General features: G+C 35.6%; 2 protein-coding genes across 11 annotated transcripts in view; both read left to right on the top strand.

Annotated features, from left to right (window-relative positions):
* The window catches only part of Rgpd4 (RANBP2 like and GRIP domain containing 4), a 66,552-nt gene extending 55,223 nt beyond the window's left edge, over positions 1 to 11,329 (top strand). For all 6 annotated transcript variants that reach the window (XM_076833706.2, XM_076833704.2, XM_076833707.2 and 3 more), the window contains 6 exons: positions 4,142 to 4,328; positions 5,829 to 5,930; positions 7,785 to 7,930; positions 8,851 to 9,124; positions 9,250 to 9,584; positions 10,114 to 11,329. In XM_076833706.2, coding sequence (XP_076689821.1) covers positions 4,142 to 4,328; positions 5,829 to 5,930; positions 7,785 to 7,930; positions 8,851 to 9,124; positions 9,250 to 9,584; positions 10,114 to 10,419 — 1,350 coding nt within the window. In that variant the 3' untranslated portion in view covers positions 10,420 to 11,329. The remainder of the gene's footprint in view (positions 1 to 4,141; positions 4,329 to 5,828; positions 5,931 to 7,784; positions 7,931 to 8,850; positions 9,125 to 9,249; positions 9,585 to 10,113) is intronic.
* A 2,290-nt stretch (positions 11,330 to 13,619) lies between these two features.
* The window catches only part of Ccdc138 (coiled-coil domain containing 138), a 76,960-nt gene continuing 71,773 nt past the window's right edge, over positions 13,620 to 18,806 (top strand). For all 5 annotated transcript variants that reach the window (XM_076832925.2, XM_076832924.2, XM_076832923.2 and 2 more), the window contains exons 1-2: positions 13,620 to 13,743; positions 15,278 to 15,335. In XM_076832925.2, coding sequence (XP_076689040.1) covers positions 13,651 to 13,743; positions 15,278 to 15,335 — 151 coding nt within the window. In that variant the 5' untranslated portion in view covers positions 13,620 to 13,650. The remainder of the gene's footprint in view (positions 13,744 to 15,277; positions 15,336 to 18,806) is intronic.

The raw sequence follows: 18,806 nt of genomic DNA, 5'->3' as shown, positions 1-18,806 counted from the left end.
TTGATGAAGAAGTTGATTTTGATCATCTTTGTTAATGTTTTTCTTGTTTTTATGAAGGGGTATATTTACAGTAGTCCTCCTTCTACCATTCCAGAAATGGCAAGTTGACTCCTTTGTCTTGATCATCCTTCTTTATCCCTTGTTATTTTACTTGAATCTACTATATCTGGTAATGATTCAGTCTTTTTATTTATTGTAATTATCATGGGTAGATTTAGGTTTATCATTTCCTTTTTAGTTGCATGCATCCCTTTTATTTTTCATTACTGTTCTCATTTTTCCTTCCTTTTAAATTGTTTTAGTATTCCCCAGAATTTTTAAAAATTTTATTGTTGTACCATTGTTGTGGTATTAGGGATTTAAAAAAAATTTTGTGTACTAGGCAAATGCTCTGTCACAGAACTACATCACTATTGCTTTTTAAACTTCTCTTCTGAGACAGGGTCTTGCTAAACTGTTTAGGCAATCCTCAGCTTCCTGAGTCATTGGGATTATAGCTGTGTGACACCATACCCACTTGGCAAATGTCTGTTGTATATATTCAGTTTTTAACCTATAACCCTGTTATTGCTTAGCAGTTTCGGGAAATTCTTGTCTACTCTTTGTGTTTTTTATTGTTACATTTACAATCATGTCATCAGTAAATGTTGACAGCTTTATTTTTTTCCCTCCCAATCTTTATACCTTTTATTTCCTTTTTTTATTAAGATTTTTCAGTGTATCTTGTGGTGAATTTCTAGTATATCTTTTGGTATGAGGGGCAGTCTTGCCTTGCTGTTGTTCTTAATAAGAAAGCTAGTTTCTCATTGTTAAATAGGTTAATGGCAATTGTTTTGGTAGATGTTCTTTATCAAATTTAAGAAGTTCCTTATTTGTAATTTATGGAGAGTTTTTATCATGAATGGGTGTTGGATATTGGCAAGTGATTTTTCTGCAACTATTGACATGAGCTTTTGATTCTTCTTTGAACAGTTTTATGAATACATTGGTATAATTGGTTTTCATATGTTCAACCAGCCTTCCATCCTTGGAATAAATCTCACTTGGTTGTGGTATATAATTCTTTTTATAAATTGATTTTTTTTTTCTTTTGGTGTTGTGGATTGAACCCATAGCACCCCCCCCCACACACACATTTTTTAAAAAATTGGTGCATTATAGTTGTGCATAATGATGGGATGTGTTGTTATATATTTATAGATGCATACAATGTAATATAATTTAGCCAATATCACTCTCCAGCAACTATCCACTCCACCCTTTCGTCCCTTTTCTCTACTGACCTTCCTTTGATTTTTTAGGAGATTCCCCCTACCTTGACCTTTCTTTTCTTCTTTCCTTCTCTAGTTTCTGCATGTGAGAGACAGTATACAACACTGAATCTTCTGAGTTTGGCTTATTTCACTTTATATGATAGTCTCTAGTTCCATCCATTAGGGTAAATACCGAGGAGCCGTAGAGCTGGGTCATGCAGTGGTTCCATGCCTTGTCTTTTAAGGAAACTTTATACTGATTTCCATAGTGGTCATACTAATTTGCAGTCCCACCAACAGTGTAAAGTGTTCGGTTTTCTCTACATTCTCTCCAGCATTTATTATTATTTGTATCCTTATGACTGCTATTCTGACTAGTGTGAAATGAAATCTCAGTGTAGTTTTGATTTGTATTTACCTAATTGCTAATGATGTTGAACCTTATTTCATATATTTGTTGGCCATTTGTATTTCTTATTTTGACAAGTGTCTATTTAATCCATTTGCCCATTTATTGACTATTATTTGGATTTTGGGTGTAAAGTTTTGGTGTAAGATTTTTTTTGATGTAAAGGCTTTATGTATATTTAACATATTAATTCTCCATCAGAAGAGTGGCTAGCAGAGATTTTCATCCAAATATGTAGTTCTCTTTTTACATTTCTAATTGTTTCCTTTGCTGGACAGCAGCTTTTTAATTTGATGCTGTCCTATTTATTAATTCTTGGCATTATTTCATGAGATTTGGGAGTCCTATTGAGAAATTCATTGCTGGTGCCTATAAGCTAGAATATCGATTCTGTTTTTTCCTTGGAGTTGCATAGTTTCCTGAACCCACAGCTTTTTTTTTTTTTTTTTTTTTTTATACTGGGTATTGAACTCAGGGGCACTCAACCACTGAGCCACATTCCCAGCCCTATTTTGTTTTATTTAGAGACACTGTCTCACTGAATTGCTTAGCAACTCCCTTTTGCTGTGGCTGGCTTTGAACTCTCAATCCTTTTGCCTTAGCCTTCTGAGTCACTGGGGTAGATTACAAGCATGTACCACTGCACTTGCTAAACCCACAGCCTTTTTTATCATGTGCTGGACCACTAAGCTACGGCCCCCAGCCCCTGATTTTATTGAGGATTTTGTTGTTGGATTCACGAGAGAAACTAACTGGTCTAATTATCCTTTGTTGTAATGTCTGGCTTGGATATTAGGGTGATGCTTTCCTCAAAGGATAAGTTAGGAAGTGTTCCCTCTGCTTCTGTTTCTTCAAAGACATTAGAGAAATTGGTATTTCCTTATTAAATATTTGATGGAATTCACCAGTGAAACTATCAAAATCTGATGTTTTACTGTTAATTCACTGTATTTTTAAATTTTTTTTTATTAGTTGCTCAAGATAATACAATGATCTTGACATATCATACATTTGATTCAGATAGGGTATGATTCTCATTTTTCCACATGTACAGATTGCAGGATCATAGTGGTTATACATCCATGTGTATACATACAGCAATCCTAGTGTCAGTTGTATTCTGCTGCCCTCCCTATCCCCCTCCCCTCCCCTCCCATCACTATTCGCTACCCATTCTACTGTGACACTTATCTCTCTCTCTTTTTTTTCTTCTTTTCCCCCTCACACTGTCCTATATGTATTTTGTGAACCCATGAGGGTCTCATTCCGTCTTCCGTGCAATTCCCCTTCTCCCTCCCTCCTCTTTTCCTTGTTTCGTGGTAATCTTCTCATGCTCTTCCTTCCTACTCTGTTTTGAGTCACCTCCCTTATATCAGAGAAGACATTCGGCATTTGTTTTTTAGGGATTGGCTAACTTCGCTTAGCGTAATTTGCTCTAGAATTCACTGTCTTTAATATACATGTACAGGTCTATTCAGGTTATTTCTGCTTGTACGCATTTTGGTAGATTGCAACTTTTAAGGAATCAATCTAATCAAATTTGTAGACATAGTGCTGTGCATGATATTCTTTTTTTTTTTTTTTTTCTGTTACTGTCCATGGGATAATTAGTTTTGAGTCCTATTCCATTTCTGATGTGACTTCTCTCTTTTGTTAATGATTTCAAGTTTAATTCCATTTTGGTTTGAGAGTGTGTTGTGTGTGGTTTCTATTCTTTTAAATGATCTCTTTTTCTTTTTTATGTGATGCTGGGTAGCGAACCCAGGGCCTTATGCTTGTTAGTCAAGTGTTCTATTCTACCATTGAACCATAGGTGAGCACCAGCACATGGTCTTTTCTTGGTAAATGTTCTGTGTAAGCTTTTGAAGAATGTGTATTTTATTATCATTGGATGAGTAGTCTGTAAAATTTATTTCTCTTTCTATAGTTTTCATTGTAAAATTCCCATTTGGTTCTTTTTAATAATTCTGTTTCTTTACTGAGAACATCTATGTTTTCACTTAAGAGTGTCCTTGCTTCTTGGAACATTGTCATAATAGCTCCCTTAAAGCCTGTTTTGGATAGTTCTATTACATGAGTCATTTGATGAGCACTCCCACTTCTGGTCAAAGAACTGGCTTGAGACTTTTTTGTGTGTGTGCCATCCATCGGCAGTTCTACTTTATTCAATTATTGTAATACCTGGCTGGAGTATAGGAGAGACAGAAAAAATTTCTACACGGATGTCACCAACAAATTTCCTTTCTGGTTCTAAGATACTTATCCTATGTTTATCCACCTTTCAGAGCCTTCTTATAGAGATGCTGTACATATTTCAGTCCATGTATCTGGTTGTAGGTTTGGGGAAGGAGAGGGTGAAGTGTGCTTAATCCATCTTGTCCAGAAGTCCAAGTCCTCCCTTTCTTATAAAATAGGTTATGTGATCCTTTTTGTAAGTCAGTTTTTAATGGCATAATATTGTGCTATTTCCTATTTGCAGAAATCCCAGAGTGAGGAAATAACTAGGACACCTGACAGTGTGTATACAGGTGGGACTGAAGTGACTGCAGCATTTTTCTGTAAATCTGAAGAACCTATTAGTTCATCATCTGTTTCCTCTGGAACTGTGGACAAACCTGTAGATTTGTCTACTAGAAAGGAAAGTGATACAGAATCTACAAGTCAAGGTAAAACTTGATATGTGTCTATAATCATGTATTACGTAAAAGTTACACCTGTATATTTGAGAAGATAGACTTAGAAGTTTAAAGGGGCATAAGATATCAGTAATACTAAGAAGGAAAATATTGCTTTTCCAACAATGAACATAAGTATGTGTCTTTATTGTTAGACCTCTGATTATAGGGACATTGTGACCTGTTTGCCTGAACATAAAAAATAGTAGTTACTTACATGGTGGTTTTCTTTGTGATAATATTTTTATTTTAATATTGCTTGATAGTTAGTATTGCTCAAGCTTACCCAGAGTATTTTAGTTATACATGAATTGTAGATATAACAGGGGCTTAAATTTTTTATGATTCTACTTAAATATCTCTTTTTTTTTTTAAAGCTGATCTTGATTTTTTTTTATATTTGTTTTTTTAGTTTTTTTTAGGTGGACACAATATTTTATATTTATGTGGTGCTGAGAATTGAACCCAGTGCCTCACGCATGCTAGGCGAGCACGCTACTACTTGAGCCACATCCCTAGCCCCAAATAGCTCTATTTTTATAAACCTCAAAGCTTGGTAAATTATTTAATTATAGTAACTAATATTTGGTGTTGCTTTCTTCCTGTTTTTCCATTTTAATTATTTATTTTTTTGAGGTGGAGGAAGTGTCTCTGAAAATTGTATTGTTTTATATGTGGTGCATAATTTTCCCCCCTAAAAGAAGTTCTAAATAAGTCTCAAATATTACATTTATTTGCACTTTAGAGTTTTACTATGGTAGAATAGGAAGGTAAGTTTACACCTAAAACCTCTGTATTTTCAGATGAATGAGTAAGGTATAGTGATTCGGAGATAATATAGAATTCAAATGTCCCCAAACTTCTGATGATCAAATGTAAATGTGAACTTTTTTTATAATACAGAACACAAAACATTTTTTGTACAGATATTTCCTAAAATCCTGCCTTTGATTGCTTGTTTTAGCAACCTTTTGTAAAAAGACTTCACAAAGCAAAAATTGTATAGTTATGTTATCTAGCTTAAAATAAATAGATCACCACCTCATTAATTTTGGGGGGTAGAGGTTGGTACCAGGGATTGAACTCAGGGACACTTAACCACTGAGCCACATCCCCAGCCCTATTTTTCATTTTATTTAGAGACAGGGTCTCACTGAGTTGTTTAACACCTCGATTTTGCTGAGACTGGCTTTGAACTCGCCATCCTCCTGTCTCAGCCTCTGGAGCCGCTGGGATTGTAGGTGTGCACCACTGTGACTGGTTTCCTTAATAATTTGGGGGCATGCATTTGGTGTAGTATTGTATTCATTGTGAATATCACCTGTAAACTTAATATTACCGAAGAAGCTCAAAATTGGATGTATAGTTTTCCAAAATATACAATTTACCAAAATATAGAAGCTAAACCCTTTATCCTTGGTAAGTCCTACTATTCTTTTCATGTTTATACATCTTAACTGAAATAGTAAAATGTTCTTTTTCTTTTGTCAGTGGAAAGTAAAACAGTTTCATTTGGATTTGGAGGTGGTACAGGACTGTCATTTGCAGATTTGGCTTCTAGTAATTCTGGGGATTTTGCTTTTGGTCCTAAAGGTAAGATCAGGAAGTGATTTTAATCATCATGTTACAGAAGAAGCACAACTAAAAGAACCAGTCCTTTTGTTAGTGTTGTAACTAAAGTAACACTTCCCCATTTGTTTAGTGTTCTCATAATGAAGGGTTTCTAGGTTTAATTTTTTTTTTAATTTATGGTAATGGAGATTGAACCTGGGGCTACTCTGCCACTGAGTCTACATCATCCACCCACCCCCACCCTTTTTAAAATTTGTATTTTGAGGCAGAATCTCACTAAGGTTGTCAAGGCTGTTCTTATACCTTTGATCCTCCTGCCTCAGCATTCCCAGTCATGGGATTATATGTCTGCATGACCACACTCCACTTACATTTCCTTACTAATAGTATAACCATAAGAATTTTTAAATTTTGTATAAGGTGTTCTAATGGTCTTCCCTGTACTAAATGCAGAACTATTTTCGGTTTTGGAATAATTCTGATTTTGGTAATGTTATTCTTTTAACTATATGTACTTTTAGATTTGATTTGTTGATATTTCAACAAATCCCCCCTACTCCCTCCCACCCCCTTAAGATGCTAGAGCCCCACACATGGTGGGCAAGCACTCTCCCACTAAGTCCTATCTCCCTCCCTAAATCTGCATTTTTTAAGGAGATGATTTGGATTTCAGTATTAGGGTTGTGCTAATTTATGCTGCTAAAATAAGTATAAATGATGTGCTTTCTCATCTTTATTAGTTATGTTTCTACTTTTAATCCCTTTTGGTAACATTTCTATAAAATAGTACACTTGTAAAAGTGATTTCATCATTGTATCAAGTTAATTAGCATAAGGCAGTTCATTTTATTTTCTCATTTTTAGTGTCTTTCATATCTGTGGTTATAGCACTATCTAAATTGTTCTTGTATAGATGTTTGATTTGTGGAATAAATTGTATTGAAGGCATATGCTTAAATGATTAATGCAATTCAAGTGACTAATATTCCCACATATTTATACTTTGTTCACAGCTTCTGCTTCTTTTAGGAAGAGTAAACTACTTTGGGATATGATGATACATTAGAATTTATGGCTTCCCTGATAACAAGTTTCTTTATTTTTGTTTTAACCAAATAGCCTAAAGTTAAAGGCTTAGCAAATATAGCAAGGTAGTGGGTGTAGTTATCTGCAAAAAAATGCCAAAAGAAAATTGTTGTGTTTACTGCTTATTACTCAATATAACCAAGTACACAACTGTACACTAACTTGTAAAATAGGAAAAACACCAGGAGGGAGCCTTGTATAAATAAGTCTTACCCACCAAAGTTTCTCCTCACCATCACTTCTCCTTTTTAGTAAGATCATTCACCAATCTCCTCTCTTTCTTTCCCTCCCCCTTCCCCTTCGCTTTTTTTCTTCTGTATTGAATCCTTGTTTTAATTTAGGATGTACTTGTTATAATAATTGAAAGTATAAATTCCCTGCAGTTTTGCCTGTGAGTTGAACTTGCCAGAATATTTTAAACTTTTTTTCGGGGGGAAAAGAGAGATGGTTCTGGGATTGAACCCAGGGATGCTTTACTACTGAGCTCCGTCCCCAGCCTTTTTTCCTCCCCCTCTTTCTTTCTTAATTTTAAAACAGGATCTCACTAAATTACTTAGGGCTTCAACCAGATTGTGGAGATTGGCTTGGAAGTTGCAATCCTCTTGCTTCAACATCCCAAACTGCTGGGATTACAGGCGTGTGCTACCCTGCCTGGCTTATTTTAAACATTTTAAATAGATGTGTCCTATTGTTGGAAATCATAATGTTGCATTGATAATCTAAGAGTGGGATTTTAAAAATCTTTAAAAAGTAGATTACACAGTTTACATATCCTAATTTATTCCTCAGATAAAAATTTCCAGTGGGCAAATACTGGAGCAACTGTGTTTGGAACACAGTCAACCAGTAAAGCTGGTGAAGATGAAGATGGTAGTGATGAAGAAGTAGTTCATAATGAAGATATTCATTTTGAACCAATAGTGTCATTACCAGAGGTAAATGTCAGGAAATGAAAATTTTACTAATAAGTTAATTTTCATTTTAAGCTTAAAAAATTACCCTGGATTGATTTATAGGACTATTGCTGTTTATATTTCTTTCAGGATACTTATTATGTGAAATAGTAGCTCTATTTGTTCGATATCAGTTTTTTAAATTTTTGTTGTTTTAATTTTTGATTTTGGTACTGGGGGTTTAACCAAGGAGTGCTTTGCCATTAAGCTGCATCCTCAGCCCTTTGTTGTTGTTGTTGTTGTTTTGAAACAGGGTCTCGCTAAGGTGCGTAGGTTCTCACTAAATTGCCAGGGCTGGCCTTGAACTTGGAATCCTTTTGCCTCAGCCTCCTGAGTTACTGGGATTACAGGCATGCACCACCATACCTGGTTTAGGCATACAGCTTTTAAGTATATTTTTGTTTTTTCCCTTGTTTTTTTGTTTTTGCAGTGCTGGGGGTTGAATCCAAGGACCTCAAACATGCTACACAGTGCTCTATTACAGATCTATACTAAACCCTCTTTTTTTAAGTTTGTATATAAATTTTGCTTTGTAATTAGTATATGCAGTTGTTGGGAAGAAATTTTTTTTTTCATATGTTATTAGAATATCATGTTTGTTTTTATACTGTAATTCTGGGGACAAAATAATTTCCTTACTTGCTAACATCATTTTAGTAAAAAGTAACCTTCACAGTTTTGGACAAGAATGTTGTTTTAGGAAAATTATTTTGTCATTTTCTTAACCTCAGTCAGTAGTTAATATTTCTTTTCAAGAACCAGAACTTTCTGTAACTTAACCTATAAAGGAAAAAAAATTTTAATGTCCTTACAAAGAAAATATGTTAAAAGAATTTGGATTTTTGGAATTTGTTTTGGAATTATAAGAATCAGCTTATAGATAATTTCATCTTTTTTAATAGGTAGAAGTAAAATCTGGAGAAGAAGATGAAGAAATTTTGTTTAAAGAGAGAGCTAAACTTTATAGGTGGGATAGAGATGTCAGTCAGTGGAAGGAGCGGGGTGTTGGAGATATAAAGATTCTTTGGCATACAATGAAGAATTACTATCGGATCCTAATGAGAAGAGACCAGGTGTTTAAAGTGTGTGCAAACCATGTTATCACCAAAACAATGGAATTAAAACCCCTAAATGTTTCAAATAATGCTTTAGTTTGGACTGCTTCAGATTATGCTGGTGAGTTTCTAACTTTAAATGCGAATATTCTTTTTTTTTTCTTTTTGGACTTTTCTAAAATCCATAACAAACGTAAAACAATTTATAAGTTATGCGAATACCCTTGTAACTTTTTTTCCTAATAGATGGAGAAGCAAAAGTGGAGCAACTTGCAGTGAGATTTAAAACAAAAGAAATGGCTGAGTCTTTTAAGAAAAAATTTGAAGAATGTCAGCAAAATTTATTGAAACTCCAGAAAGGACAGGTGTCTCTGGCAGCAGAGTTATCAAAGGAGACAAATCCTGTGGTGTTTTTTGATGTTTGTGCGGATGGTGAACCTCTGGGACGTATAACCATGGAATTATTTTCAAACATTGTTCCTCAAACTGCTGAGAACTTCAGAGCACTGTGCACTGGAGAGAAGGGCTTTGGTTTTAAGAACTCCATTTTTCACAGAGTAATTCCAGATTTCGTTTGCCAAGTAAGTACTAACTACGTATCATAATTGAAATAAAAAATAGTACACACCACATAACTTGGGAAGTTTGCATTTTTCTTCTTGATCTCATTGTGTAGTTTTTAAATATATTTTTTTCTTCATTGTAAATGGACACAATACCTTTATTTTTTATTTTTGTGTGGTGCTGAGGATCGAACCCAGTGCCTCAGATGTGTGAGGTGAGCACTTTACCATTGAGCTACAACCCCAGTTCCATCTTGTAGTTTTCTTAAGATTTCTTTAGCTTTCTCAAATAACAGTTGTCATCACCACTGACTCCCTAACTCTGCCCAGAACTTTCAAACTTAAATTTTTAACACTTGAACTGCACTGGAAACAGGGTAGAGAAGAGAACTTTTCATTTTTTAATCTTCATTCAAAAATAAATATTTCTTAAGTTTTAAGATGCATTCTTAAGGAAACTGGATGGTCAGGATTTATCCTGCAGTGACAACTTCTGTGTGTATAATGTTTTATTCAGGATTCCTATTAATTGAAATCTTTTTTTCAGGGGGGAGATATCACCAAACATGATGGAACAGGAGGACAGTCCATTTATGGAGATAAATTTGAAGATGAAAACTTTAATGTGAAACATACCGGTCCTGGCTTACTCTCTATGGCCAATCGAGGCCGGGATACTAATAATTCTCAATTTTTTATAACATTGAAAAAAGCAGAACATTTGGACTTTAAGCATGTAGTATTTGGGTTTGTTAGGGATGGCATGGATACTGTGAAAAAGATTGAATCATTTGGTTCTCCCAAAGGATCTGTTAGTCGAAGAATTAGTATCATAGAATGTGGACAGATATAAAATCATTGTTTTTCATAGTAAATTTTAATCTGTATAAGCAGTCTAATTGAAGCTTAGCTGTTACAGACAATATGGTAATTATGTTCAGCTTTTGAAAATGAACGTTTCCAATGTATAAATGTAAAATTGCAGCTTATAGCTGTTGTCACTTTTTAATGTGTTATAATTGACCTTGCATGGTGTGAAATAAAAGTTTAAACACTGGTGTATTTCAGGTGTACTTGTGTTTATGTACTCCTGATATCTGTATTAAAATGGAATAATAATTAATCTTGTTATAAGCAATAGACCTTTGCAGACTATTGAAGGAATATGATATATGCAGCTTAATTTTAGTTCTTTTAGAGATATATTTGGACTTTTTGCATGGATATTTTTACCATTTGAATAAAGGGACCACAACTTGGATAATTTAATTTTAGATCTGAATTATATTTGGTAATCTTAACTATTGGTGAGTTCCCTTGTGCATTGAGATTCCTTTATGAATGGATAGAGCCACAGAAGATATTTAACCAAAGTGCTCTTCAATAATCTTTACACCTCCTGTATAGATACAAATTAAATTTTAGAGCACCCTCTTTTCTTAAAATCTGTAGCTTCCTGTGCCCTTTCAAAGGTATTGATTTTACATTTGAAACAAGTTGACTATTAGTTGTGTTTTTTTTTTTTTTTAACTTTTCTGTCATCTGTCTCTACTACCTCAGAAACTTCAGCTTGGTCCTGATGATAGAATTGAATTTTTTCTTGCCGCTATTGTGATAAAGTATGAATATTTTCAAAAGGTCTATACGATGTTATTTGGTTAAAGATTTGCTTTATACTAGATTGTTGCAGTACCTTTTTCTGATGAATTTTGTAGCAGAAATAAAGTGACAATTGATAATAGCCATGACATTTTAAACATTCATTACTTGTGCATCTGTTCATTTTAGTACTAGATGTAAGGAGGACAAGTAAAGAAAGATCTGTACTATAAACTGCCACATAATTTCCACAAGTTTGATACACAACAAATTTCGGGGGAGATGTTTTGTGTCTAAAGGAAGTGTAACCAAACTGCTAAAAAAAAAAAAGAGAGAGAGATGTTCTTACTGGCTTACTTAATGTAGAACTACAAAGAATTTCATTATAGCACAGATTTTTTTATATTACAATCATGGATATTGACTCCCTTCAATACTTCCATGTTTTTTTCAGTGAAAATACCTTATTTTGTTTAGTGAGGAAAGACAGGTTTACTCCCTATTGTTTGGTGATTTAGAAATAAGTTATCCTGCAGTGAATACCTGTGAAACCTTCTGTCAGAGATGAGGGTGGGATGTGATGTGTGGTTTGTGAACACCAGCATTTACATCACTAAATCTTGGTCACAAAGCCAGATACCTAAAATCAACCTCGAAATTTATTAGTTGAATTACTGGAACTTTCAAGGGAACCATAGACTACATGTATGTACATTTAATATTTAGAATTGGTTTCTTTGGAAACCTATGTAATATAAATTGATGTAAAAAGTGTATTGTAATTTTTTCAGCTAAGACAGTTAATGCTGTCATGATTTCAGAATAAATTCTAAGTAAATACAAGTTATTTTAAAGAGAGTTTTTATCGATTTTCATGCTGTCCTAAAGCATTAAAGTTAAAATTAAAAGCTTTAAGGATTTTGACCAAAAACTTGACAGAGTGATATGTAAACTGAGTTTTCCAGTACTGGTATTCCAGAGATACTTAAAAGTAGCTTTTATAAGCGCATTTATAAGCGCATCTTTGTGTTATAATTCAGGAAAGAACTTTGTGGTTTCTATTAAACACTAATAAGGTATTAAGCCCATAATGTGTATTTTTTTTTCAAACTTGCTGGATTTTATATTGTCTCATTAAAATCTGCTTAAAGATAGAATAAAGTAATTCATTTTGCATTTTAAGCAATACTTTATGGCAAAATTGAGTTGGTTTATTTAGATGAGAACTAAAAAATACTTTGCTAAAGTATTGCTGTTATAAAATCTTGGCATTTAAGAACTTTAATCCAGAGTATTTAGTTGTTAGTTCAGAAATGTAGTTGACAATCAGTTTATAAAAGGGGTTACACTAGTAAAATTGTTTCAAGGAGGCCCGGCCGGTGGCGCAGGCCTGTAATCCCAGCGGCTCTGGAGGCTGAGGCAGGAGGATTACAAGTTCAAAGCCAGCCTCAGCATAAACCAGGCCCTATGCAACTCAGTGAGACCCTGTCTAATAAAAATACAAAATAGGGCTTGGGGTGTGGCTCAATAGTTGAGTGCCCTTGAGTTCAATCCCTGTACCCCTCCAAAAATTAAGTGTTAAAACAACTGTCGGCCTCAGTCAGTCTCTGTTAAATAACGTTTCTTAGGTTGCTATATCATTGAGCACCCGTGAAATGCACACTGTTGTAGGTACTGGGGAAAGCTGGTTTGGTTTTGTGTTTTAAAGTAGTACATGTTTTCCTGGAGTTTACATTCTAATAATTTGTGATATCCTGTTATACCACAAGCAGAACACAGGCAGGGAAAGCCGCGGTTTCTATGTGTAGCGTTCTACTATATTCTTTTTTTTTTAAAAAAATATTTATTTATTTATTTATTTATTTATTTATTAGTTTTCGGCGGACACAACATCTTTGTTTGTATGTGGTGCTGAGGATCGAACCCGGGCCGCACGCATGCCAGGCGAGCGCGCTACTATATTCTTGATAATTTTCTTATGTATGACAGCAAAAGCCAATTCCTATGAAAAGGCAGGTTTGTGGGTGCAAACGCTCACCAAATGTGCTTAGGGGCCAGGGGCCTCTGCAGCTGTGTTCCAAGCCTCTGGCACTGAGGCCAGGGTATGGTGCCCAGAGCCTGGACGACTCGCAAGGGCCGGTACAAGGCTACTTACTACTCAACTTCACCGTAGAAAATTAAACGTGTAACGTGAGGACAACTCGGCGAGGTCCAGCCTCTTGCAGGGCCAAAGTGCCTCAAGACACCACCTTTTACCACTCGACCCTACTGCCTAGCGTGCCTCAGGGCCAAAGTGCCTCAAGACACCCGGGGGACACAGACCCTACCTGTAGCACTGCGCCCTACTGCCCACCCTACTGCCTAGCGCGTCCCGGGGGCGGGGCTCGTGCGTCAGGACGCACGTGCGGTGCGCGAGCCCCGCCCCCGAGCTGGGCCACAGGTTTGAGCGCGTTTCCCCGGGAGACCGCCGAGATCGTGGCGCGCCATGGAGCCCCGGGTCGTGAAGCCACCAGGGCAGGATTTTATAGTGGAGCGTCTCAAAAGTCGGTACGGTCTCGGGGGCAGCTGCTCCGGACAGGTGAGGGCGCCTTCCCCTTGTCCGCGGTGGTCTCCAGACGTCGTTCCGCTGGTGATTCGCCGGGCGCGGGCCTCCGCGGGCAGGCCCGGAGGGCACCGAGGGCTCTGCGCCCGGCGCGCGGGCTCGACGAGAGTCAGCCAGACCGGGGCTGGGCGCCACACGCAGGAAAGAGCCGCTTTCCCTCAAAAACAAGTCACCCGTAGCTTCTTGCAAGGTTCATGTTATACAAAGCGTGATATAGCACCTTAAAAGTGTTGTTGAACTTTGGCTTGCAGTGACCTGAGTGAAGCGGGGATGAACCATTTAAACTGGAGGGGGTGGCACCAGGGATTGAACTCAGGGGCACTGACCGCTGAGCCACATCCACAGCCCTGTCTTGTATTTTATCTAGAGACAGGGTTCACTGAGTCGCCTGACGACTCGCTTTTGCTGAAGCTGGCTTGGAACTCGAGATCCTCCTGCCACCGCGCCTGGCAACAATTTAATTTTGAAAAAAGACATTATTATGAAGTATTTTCAAACTTATAGAAAATAAAATTGCAAGAGTGGTGCGAAGAATTCTTGTAGCCTTCATTTGAATTCTCCTGTTACCATTTTGCCACATTTGCTTTACCAGTCTCTCCTCTTCTCTGTACCTCCTCACATACACGTTTTCCCGCAGGAGCTATTTGAGAGTAATTTGGTTGTATCATGTTCCTTTGCCCCTAAATAAATTTTTTTCTTCCTGTGCATGAGGGCATTTTTAAAAATAACCCATGTAGTATTTTCAGAAAACTTAGCATTTCTACAATAATACTGTGTAATCTGTAGTTCATATTCAAATTTTACTTTACCAATTCTGTTCTTTGCAGAAGTTTTTCTCCCCTGGTACAGAGCCAGTCTAAGAATGAACATGGCATTTAGTTGTTTCTGTTGCCTTTCACAGGGAACAGGTTCCCAGTTTTTGCTTTTCTTAACATTGATGCTTTTGAAAAGACCATTGCTTATTAGAATGTCCCACAATTTTGGATGTGTCTGATGTATCCCTCCTGGTTAGATTCCCATTATACATTCCCAGCAGGAATAGGACATAACTGATGTGTGGGCTGCTTAGATGAATCAAGGGGTACATTATGTTGGTTTGTCCCGTTGATGATGTTGACTTGAATCATTTGGTTAGGATGGTGTCTTCTAGATTTCTCCACTTTAATCTTTATAATTTTTACCTTTATAATTAACACATAATTTGTGGGGAAATATATATGTTTTTTTCTTCCTTTTTCTTTTTTGTTGTTTTGGTACTGGAGATTGAACCTTGGAGTGCTTTACCACTGAGCCACATCCCAGCCCTTTTTATTTCTTATTTTGAGACAGTCTCACTAAGTTGCTTATGGCCTCATGAAATTGCTAATGCTGGCCTTGAAATTGTGATCCACCTGAGTCTCCTGAATTACTGGTATGTGCCACTGCGTTTGGCTGTGGGGAAATATTTTAAGACAGTAAATTGATTATTAGTATACAAATTAAGCATGTCTTTTTTCTTTTTTTTTTTTAGTATGATTTTTCAAATTTTGATCAGGCTAAATATAAGACAAGATCTATAACTTCCCCAGGTAAGTTAATAAAATATTTTGCATATTTTTAGTTTTTAACAAATTCAATTTGAGAGACTTTTTTTAAATATTGTTTAGATTTGTAGTTAGTGCTAGATATCTTGTGATACTAAGATTTATTTTTTTTATTACGCCTGGTAATGAACTAATAGTAACCATAATTGCAGGGAAGGAGGTGGTAAATGTTTAAGGTGTCTTTAAAATTCAAATGTTTTGTTTTTAATTTTTTTTTTTTTTAGTATAACAGTATGTCTATCATTGAAGATGTTAAGAATTAATCGGACTATGTTAGAAAAAGAAAACTAATAGCTACTTTTTAGGCATAAACTTTTCTGAGTTGTTAGGATAGTAATTTAATAATCACTGTAGGAGGTATGTATCAAATAAATATACTTGGAAAAAATAATTATACTATGGGATTGAGTTGGTTGTAATAGTCTGAGATGTTAAGTCCGTTTGATGTATTCTAATGTTTCTCAGTTGATTGGGGGGCAGAATTCTGAAAGATTTATCTGTTGGTAAATTAAGGTATTGAAGTCATCCACTATTATTGTATTGAGGCTGGTCTCTCCCTATAAATCCTGCAATTTGTTTTATAAAATTGGGTTCTATGACATTGGTACATCTGTATTTACAACCATTATATCATCTTGATGGATTATTCCTTTTATCAGAGTATAGGACCTTCTTTGTCTCTCATGACTGATTTGAGGTCAGTTTTGTTGGATGTAAGCCTGACTACTCTTGCTTGCTTTAGGATTCCATTTGATGGGAATTACATTCTCCATCCTTTCATCTTCAGTTTATGAATGTTTTTGGTAGTGAAGTGGATTTCTTGCAATAGTAACCGAATGGGCCCCACTTTTTAATCCTATCAGCTAGTCTGTGTCTTTTTTTTTTTAAGATGACACAATATCTTTATTTATTTTATTTATCTTATGTGGTGCTGAGGATCGAACCCAGTGCCTCACATGTCCAAGGCAAGCACTGTACCGCTGAGCTACAACCCCAGTCCCTAGTCTGTGTCTTTTAATCAGATAATTCACATCATTTACATTAATAGTTATATTGAAACTATATTGAAAGAAATATACTAGTTTCTTTCATTTGTTTTCTTTGGTTGAAAATTTTGTGTTCATTTCTTTCTTATTTATCTTAAGAGTTTTTGTTGATTTACTGCTGTAATCATATTTGATTTTTGCATATCCCTCTTTTGTTTAGCCTTTCTAGTGAGATCTGTTTTTTCCTATTCTTTTGTGGTTGTGTTGTCTGGTTCTTCATCTGAGTGTAGTATTCTGTATTGCTGGTTTAGTAGTCATGAATTCTTTTAGTTCATACTTTGCTTATCTTTTTTTTTTTTTTTTAAATTCTGAAAGATTCTGAAAGATAAATGCTGGATGTAGTAATTTACCTTGGCAGTTATTTTCTTCCAGGTCTTGAAATATATCAGTCCATGCCCTCCTGGCCTTTAGTTTTTGTTGAGAAATCTGATATTGTTCTGAAGAGTTTGCCTGTATAAATTATTTAGTGCTTTTCTCTTGCAGCTTTTAATAGTCTTTTTTTGTTCTGTATTTTTTGGCATTTAAACTATAATATTCATGGAGAGGTTCTTTTCTGGTCATGTCTACTGGCATTCCATATCATTTCAAGATTTGGGAAATTTTCTGCTGTTACTTCAGTGAGTGAGTTTTGTATGCCTTTTACTCGTATCTCTACTCCTTCCTCTAGAATTATGCGTCTTAAGTTTGATCTTTTATGTTGTTCCAGAACTTTTGTGTGAACATACTGTTCTGTAGTTTCTTGGTACCCTTTCCTTATTACTGTGTGAATGTTCTAGTTCATCTACCTTGTCTTCAAGCTCTGAAATTTTGTCTTCTGCTTGGTTTAGTCTATTGGTGAGACTTGGAACTGGGGTTTTTATTTTGATTTAGTGAAAGTTTTATTTCCAAGATTGCAGTTTGGTTCTTTCTCAGAATCTCTCTTTATTAAATTGCTCTTTCATATTGCATTGTCTTCTTTAATTCATTCAGCTGCTTATTTGTGTCTTCTTTTAATTCATTTGATCATTTAAAAATATTTTTAGTTTTAGAAGGACACAATACCTTTATTTTATTTATTTATTTTTATGTGGTGCTGAGGATCGAACCCAGTGCCTCACACGTGCAGGGCAAGCGCTCTACCACTGAGCTACAACCCCAGCCCTCATTTGATCATTTTAATGATCAGGTTTTAAACTTCTTTGTTCCAGCATTTCATCTACATTTATACTTACAGATTCGGTTCCTGGGGAGTTAAGAACTTGTTTCTGTGTTGAGAGTTGGATGTGTTGGGCTGGTGATCTCTTTCACTATTATGTGAGGGTCTTCTTAGTGAGAAATCATCTTTCTACGTTGTGGCCTGTGTAGTGTTGAGATTCATTCCAAGTGGAGTTTACATTGTAGTTTCCCTACAGCTCTTTAGACTGTGTTTGGTGGAGTTTGAGTACTTTGTCAGAACTTGAGGGATTCATTTATTTTTTAGGCCTTCTGTGAGTGGAGTCCCACTGCTAGTTCAGGCAAGTAAGATATAATCAGTGGAGTATATAAAGTATACTTTCCACGGCTGTTTCTCTAGCATTTGTTAGCACAGTACAATGTAAGAGGGCTTGCATGTGGCCCCTTATTGGGGGCCTGGTCACAACAGTTGTGTTTATTTGTTTGTTGTTGTTAAGGGAGTGTAATAGTCTTCAGCCCACTCCTGTCATTTGTGCATACTTACGGCCAGGTTGTCTGCTGGGTGTTTTTCTCTACCCTCTTTTTTAAGTTGAGGTATCCATCAAAGTTTGAGCAAGACCCAGTCCTGGATAGACAAAGGTACAGTTTCTCTCAACTAGGTCAGAATTAAAAGCTCAGTGTCAAAGCCATCTATCCAGTATGTTCAAAGTGCTCAGTTCAATCCATAGCACTGGTTTGAGAGGAGAAAATGACCACCAGTAAGAGTGAACAACTTGAAAGCAAACCATATATTAACATAAAATAAAAATATATTTAAAAAAGAACCTCTACAACCCCGCTAACCAGAGAGAAGAAAGGGGAACTCATAATATAGAATAGTTTAAAAATTATACATCAAAGAAAGTAGAATTAATATTGAAATAGAATAGCTGGGCACATTGGCTCACAGCTATACCCAGCTACTCTGGGTTATAGCTCAGTGGTAGAGCAACCGTGGATTCAATTACCAGTACTGTATAAATAAATAAATAAATAAATACTGAATAAAAATTTAAAAGGAGGAAACAGAAGAAGAAAAATGAAAAGAAAAGGGAATAAAAATGAGAAAGGAGAGACAAAAGCAAAAATCCAATTAAATAATTAAAACTTTTAACAAAATTGGATAAAAATATTAAAAATGTGAAGGAAACAAAAACAACAAAGAACAAGATGAAACAAGAAATGTCAGATTGCTCCTTCCCAAGATATTTTAGATGGA

Source organism: Callospermophilus lateralis, chromosome 14 (assembly GCF_048772815.1).
Source record: "Callospermophilus lateralis isolate mCalLat2 chromosome 14, mCalLat2.hap1, whole genome shotgun sequence".
NCBI classification, from domain to species: Eukaryota; Metazoa; Chordata; class Mammalia; order Rodentia; family Sciuridae; genus Callospermophilus; species Callospermophilus lateralis.
This window is presented reverse-complemented; position numbering and strand designations above follow the sequence as displayed.